General features: G+C 57.0%; 1 protein-coding gene across 1 annotated transcript; it reads right to left on the reverse strand.

The window, feature by feature from the left end:
* Positions 1-2,922: 2,922 nt before the first annotated feature.
* On the reverse strand, positions 2,923-6,758 carry LSM3 (LSM3 homolog, U6 small nuclear RNA and mRNA degradation associated). The gene is made up of 4 exons (XM_040994900.1): positions 6,648-6,758; positions 5,622-5,732; positions 5,296-5,391; positions 2,923-3,331 (listed from the first exon to the last, which is right to left on the reverse strand). Exons 1-4 carry the CDS (start codon positions 6,666-6,668, stop codon positions 3,251-3,253), a joined length of 309 nt encoding a protein of 102 aa, XP_040850834.1. The 5' UTR covers positions 6,669-6,758; the 3' UTR covers positions 2,923-3,250.
* Positions 6,759-6,789: the final 31 nt, after the last annotated feature.

Genomic DNA, 6,789 nt, shown 5'->3' on the forward strand with positions numbered 1-6,789 from the left:
AGCCCATCTTGCCTCCCGCGAGGGACCGCCCTTTGATGTCCAGAGCCTCCCAGCACTGCAGCCGGGTGGGATGAGAACCAAGGAAAAAACTCCTTTGGAATAAGCACCATCAGGAACTGGGGGGGGGGGGGGGGGGTTTCCAGAAGCAGCCAAGAGAAGAATCTACAGCTCTGGTTAACCAGAGCTGAGCAAGAGATCTAGAAGGAATCTGAAACCTCAGACCTCCTCCTTTCTTGGCAGGTTACTCTTCCAGGTGAACAGGTAACCAGCGAGGTACCACAGTTGGCATCCACTGCTCCTCTGAGGCCGATGGTGGCAGACAAGATTGACAGGAAGGCGGGCCAGCTGTCCAGGTGTGGGAAGCACAGAGGGATGGGGAGCGATGTGCCATGTCGCTGGTGGCTGCTGGCCCTCACGGAGGGCAGGGCGTGGCCCCTTCACGTCGCCTTGCACCTGCTGCTCAGTGGGCTTGTCTAGGAGGGGGCTCTGCCCCCTGCCTGCCCCAGCAGCTGTGAGGGCCCTGGGGCCCAGTGAGCATCAGGCCATCACAGCTGCCATTCCGGGCACTCCCCGCTCTCCTCCGCAGTGCCACAGCGTGATCTCACTAGTGTCTTCCGAGACAGTTTTCACTGGTGAAGGAACAGAACACTGGTTTTATGGAGCAGCCCATAAATTAGCTTCCTTGAGAGAAGACCGGCAGTTGAGATGGTACAACCCGGCCCACAGCCGTGAGGGCAAGCCTGTGGACGGGACCCATGTGGCAGAGGGCAAGATCCTTGCAACTGGCACGTGGGTCAGCCGTGGAGGAGAGTCTGTGCGGCCAGGGTGGGCACAACCGAGCAGTAGAGGACTCTGTGCCTGGAGCCAGGGCGTTCCTGGGATCCTGTGGCCTTCTCTGCTCAGCACAGGTGACCCTGCTCATGGCTGCCAACTCTTTGCCCCTCTTCCTCCCTGCGGTGAGCTGGCTGTAGCGTGGACAGAAGTAAAATGCTACCCGTGAGGGTGCAGATGCAGAAGCTCTGCCCTGGTGTCCAGAGGCCGACACAGCTAGCTTGCCGGTTCCCAGGGATGCACCCTTCACTGCAGTCCCACATTCTGCCTGCATATCCTTGTGGGCAGCAGACATGTCCGGCAGTCTCTTTCCTGAAATCAAGGCGGGGAGCCAGGTGCAGCCTCTGCTGGAGAGCCCTGGGACTACCAGGTACAGAACCCCCAGCTATGCGCCCGTGTCCTATCAGCTAGTGGGGCCGAGTGCTGTGCAGCCTGGGGCGTCTCAGCTATGGTGCCCAGGGACCACCGACGGCTGCTACCTCAGGGTGGAGGACAGGGTAGGGCCCTGCCGGAGCTGTCCCCTTGGGGGCTGAGCCCACAAAGCCCCCTCTCCCTGGGTTTGACCAAGGCTCTCAGTTCTTCCACAGTTAACCCTTTCCTACCCCTTGCTAGAAGAGCTGGGCCAGCAGATGTCCTGAGGCAGCTGAGTTTTAGGTGTAAGGGCAACTGGGTCAGATTTTAGGGTTTGTGAGTTTTACAAATGTCACACTCACAGCTAAGTCTTCACAGGCAAATGTTGTGTAATTCATGAAAAAAAAGGGTGGGGTGGGGAATGACAAAGGAAGGAGCAGACAAGGATTAGACGCAGTCCTTGGACTGGGTGGACGTCAGTCACCCGGAGGCGGTGACACAGCAAGAGGGCCAGTGGCCAGTCCTGGCACAGCTGGGGTGAACAATGAGTCAAGCCCATCAGTGCCCCGTACCTCAGACCCACACATGCAGGAGTCGGCGGGCCTAAGCCACAGGATTAAATAAAAATGTGGGTGCAACGTGCCTGAGGTAAGGGTGTCCTCCTCGGCACTCAGACACAGGGATCTCCCGGAAGAGCCCCCATCAGGCTGCCACTACAGGGCCTCAGGACAAGGTGTGGCTGCAGCTGGCTCCCGGGGGATCCGCTCGGAATGGGTCACCTCCCTTCCTCTGCTCTTCTCCAAGAACATGCTGGGGCAGGCTCAGTAAACAGCGAAATGACACCCCTCTTGCAAAGTGGCTGCAGGCACTTCCCGGCACATGGTGGGACTGTCCAGGCCCGCTCCAGTCTTGGGTCAGGTCCAAGGACAAGCCTTGTGAGGCCTCTCTCACCTCCCCGTGTTTGCACGTACACTGCTGGGAAACTTCTCACTTTTCAGTCACCAGTTTGTTCTCACTGGGTGACCATGAGAACAAGTTCAAGTGGGCCGCGCAGCGACTGCCCCGCCAGTTCCTAATTGGTCAGGGAGCACCTGGGGAAAGGCTTCTGCAGGCTCCTGCCTTGACAAGGAGTCAGGGGACCCTAAGAACCCAAGACACTTCTAGAAACCTCTTCTTTCAGGAGACACTGATCCCCCAGGGCCCCCGGGAGGTGCTTTCGCTTCCTTCTTCTCGTGTTCACAGATAAAACTGTCCGCAACCGATTCCCGGCTTTATATTTCTACACTAAGCTGAGAAGAGAACCTGCCAGCTTTGCCACCCGCACACGGCTCACAGTGCCAGGTCTGGGCTAACACAGCACGCTTGGTGATGGGTGAGCAACATGCACCCAGCACACTGACAGCTGGCCACCAACTGACCGTGCAGGCTGAGACAGGGGCTTCCTCAGAGGGGCCGTGTCTGAGCCCTGACCTGTCGGAAGCTGCAGAGCCTCGAACACGCAGACATCAAGCACTGGCTGACTCGAGGCCTGTGATTCTAGAACGGCAAACAGCTTCTCTGGGCCTGAAGCATGGCCGTGTCATTGTCCCCACTCTACCTGAGTGACCTGGCAGCGTGGGTTACATGACCTGTGCAGCTGTTTCCCAGAGGCCTCGTGGGCAGGACGCTTCCACGCGGCCGGCATGCTGTGGATACGCGCTGACTTTATACTTTTAAGGAATGCATAACACAGGAGACTGCTTTTAAAAAAAAGCAAAAAGGAAACACCAAATTTAATGAAAGGGAAAAAGAAATCAGAAATTCTCTACATAAATGCAATGGGGCAAACCAGCTCCAGAGTTCTCCAGCTCGGTGAGTGTATGGACCAGGAAGGCTGCAGAAAACACAAACTGCCACGTAGCAGAGAGGGGCTAAGGTACCTGCGAAACAACTTCCGCCAGGAGCTGAGCAGTCCCTGGGTCATTTCTTAATATCAAATTGTCTGCAAATTTCCCCTTCCAATGCCCTGTCCCTTTGAAGAGGCCACCGTGCCAAGGGTCCGACTTCCCACGCAGGACAGCTCGTGGCTTCAGCCGACCCGCAGTGGAGGGGCCACCAGCACCACGCCGTCTCCCCGGACAAAGAGCATCGGGATGTTCCGCTTGGTGGACTGAAAGAAACCAGAGAAGCAGATGCATTTATATGGGGAGGAGCCATCATTAGCACTGCTCATGAGAACATTCTAGCAAACGGGACCATCAGAGACCGGCAAAGCGGGCCAAAAGGCCTGCACGCTCACCTGTGTGCACTGCACAGAGCCAATCCAGGAACTGCCTGCCACACGCTGCCAACTGCAGCAATCCAGGATCCCAGCCCTTCCTCCCCTCTTCCTGGGCACACGAGAGGACCACACTTCTCATGGATCTAGCAACCAGTAATAGCCACAGGACTGAGTTTTAACCAATGGTGAGTGAAGAGTGACAGGGTCACTGGATAGGCACAGACCGGTGAGAAGGCAGGACTGGCAGAGCTGCAATGGCCAATTGCCAATGCCAATGTCTCAGCAGCCCAGGGGTTGACCATTGTGGGCGAGGGCAGCAAGTGTGCTGAGCTAAGCCAGCAGAGGCTGCTGTGCCCAGAGACTGCCACCTGATGGCCAGTAGGGAGATGCGACATGTCTCAAGTTCTCTTCACATCTTGGCAAAAATAGCTGTATTGGGAAAGCGGTGGAGAAAGGCCAACATCTAGGTTTTGCCACAAACTCACTTACACTCAGCAAGGCAGTGCCAGAGACGAGCTCGGGCAGGAACCAGTGGACTTGAAGCAGAGATGAAAATAGACAGGATTCCCAGGATTAGAAAAGCAATGGCTTCCGGGTCGCAAACCACAGAGCAGGAAGAAAAGCCTGCAGGGTCTGGCCCACTGAGGCCCAGGTCAACAAGCTCAGCCTCAGGGCACAGGTCAGTGAAGGGGCTGGTCTTCGCAGCCAAACTGCCTATAAAATGGACCCAAGGTGGCCATCATGAATTTGGGGGAGACAGGAGGAAATGACTCAATACCGAAACCCCACAAACTGGGATAGCACTTTACACAGAATTGATCAGGAATACGCACATGAGAAACCTATGACATTCTGGGGCTTAAAGAAATTGTATTATCAAGGAAAAACCACGCAGTGTGTCTCATTAGGAACAGGCATCTGTGAGCGAGCCACAGCCCAGCTCCAGGAGCCAGGCTCGGGGCACCTGTTACACTCCGTGCACAAGCACCAAGTGCTGCAGCGTGCACATCTGAGCTTGGAGAGGGTGGCCACCCCAGGGCAGGCAGCACTGCCGCTGTCCCCGTGGGATTGTCGCTGCTGCATGCTGCCCAGCCTCTCCTCTCGTCCCACAAAGTGGGGCTGGGGGTGGTGGGAGATACCCTACCCTGCTGTTACCCAGGATTTGTCAGTGATGATTCAGTTATCAGCTGAACAGGGGCCACCCTAACCTCCACGTGGGAACCATGATCTCTCACAGTAGTCACCGACGGGGGACTTTGAGCCAGCTCCCTGCCAATGCGCCTGAGAAAGCAGCAGCAATGACTCAGGAACTTGGGCACCTGTACCTGCACGGAGGCCCAGACAAAGCTCCTGGTGCAGACTCCCAGCTCTGGCCACTGTCGCCACCCAGGGACAACCAGCGGATTACAGATCTCCCTCTCTGTCATGCTGCCTTTCAAGTGAATAAATCTTAACACATAACAGGTTTATTATGTCTCTACCCCCTACCTAACAAATATCTTAAAAATCACTCAGTTTTACTTTCTCACACAATAAGTGGTGCTAGCTTCAATGTACACAGAACGAGAGAACAATACGAGGCATGTGACGCACGCCAGCACACGGCGCTCCTGGTAACCCCAGGTGGTGAGTGGTAACGCCTGCTCGGGCTCAGCAGCGAGACGTTCACACGGTAGGCTCCCTCGTCCGAGTCAGCCCACAGAGGAAGCGGTCAGGCCAGCGCTGGAAACGAGCCTGACCCCTGCCTTTCATCAACCAAGTCCATCAGCAGGTGTGAGAAAGGGACAGCCTCTCCACACACACGTGTGCGATGCTGAGACAACCACAAACACTTGGACAGTAACAAGACTCACTTTATAAATCTCTTCATAGGTTTCTTCATCAATTTCTATGGTAGTCACCGTTTCTTCCACATCTCCTAGTATCATATTTAAATGCTGATCGTAAGCCTGAAACGGGAGGTGAGAAACCATTTAGGGAATGACCCAACAGATGGAAGATCTCCCTCTCTCTCTCTCTCTCTCTGTCTCCCAACTCCTCACCTCTGTCACTCAGCCTGCCAAACAAGCAATAATACTAAATCTTGAGAAGTTTCACATTTCACACTGGGAGTGGGGCAGCAAGGGATGACAAAGGAGTGCTCTGACTTCCCCCGGGGTGGCATGGTCAGCTCACTTACATGGAGCCGGCCCCGGAGCTCTCGGTCATTCCTCATCTTCACGTAGATGCGCTCGTCCAGGCTGAGCCGGATGAGATCCAGCGGCTCCTCCACGGTGTTGCTGGTTTGTTGCTGGTAACACAAACAGCACTGGTCACCTGGTGCCCAGCTGACCGCGCGGGGGAGGGGGGGAACACAGGCCATGGCTGCAGCTCTCCCCACCCCGGCCTGCCGCAGCGGAGGACTGTACCAGCCGGGCCTACCCAGTGCTGCAGCTGGGAGGCTTCCAGCAGCTGCTCCAAGGCAGAGCACAGTGGCTCCCACAGAGCGTGTTATTGCATCAACAACAGCTAACCACACAAATCGCCACGGATCACCATGGCCAGACCCACTCAAGGTGTGGGAGTCCGTTTTGGGACTTTAGTCTTAACGCCTAGTGCATGCTCACTGGTCAAGATGAAGGTGTGTGGACGGGGCGGCTGAGTACCAGCCGTGAGGAGTCTCGCAGGTTGAGATCTGAGTCACAGCTCTGAAATCCTGGTGGCCCCCTCTACCTTCCCACCGAGATCGTGAGGACTAAACCAATGCTTTTAGGAAACGATAAACGGTTCCCAGGATTGCAAAGCCAACTGCTGGGAACACAGGGCTCACGGGGTGGGGAACGGATGCAGCTCCAAGTGGCTAAGCTGGTTCCCAGGGGGTCTCACAGCGCCAGGTTCCACCGCTTCCAAAGGCCGGCCCCCAACGCAGGGCACCAGGCTCCTCCAAGACCTCTAGAGACAGAAGTCCCGGTCCCCGCTCCCAGGAACTCGTCTCAGGATCAGAGAGGCACAGAGCGGACAAAAGCCGTCTGCTCCACAGGAAACGGCGGGAGCGATGCACGACCGACCGGAACAGCGCCGGCTGAAAAGGCCCCGGGGCCCCGGCCGACCTCGCAGAAGGGACCCGGACAGAGGAGCCCTCCCCCGCCCCGGCCATTCCTCCAAGCGGTGCCCACGGCCGGGGTGGGCAAGCCGGTGGGCAGCGAGGCCGCCGGAGTCCACTCACCTGGTCCACGTCGTCCGCCATCTTTCAAACCCTGCGCCCTTTTTCCCCGCGTCTCGCGAGAGCAGGGGATCGTCTCCCGCCCCTGGGAACGCGAGGACGCAAGGCACCGGAAGTGGAAAGAGGACGCGAGCCTCTGCTGGCG

Source organism: Ochotona curzoniae, unplaced genomic scaffold (genome assembly GCF_017591425.1).
Source record: "Ochotona curzoniae isolate NIBS_2020 unplaced genomic scaffold, NIBS_Ocur_1.0 contig_908, whole genome shotgun sequence".
Lineage (NCBI taxonomy): Eukaryota > Metazoa > Chordata > Mammalia > Lagomorpha > Ochotonidae > Ochotona > Ochotona curzoniae.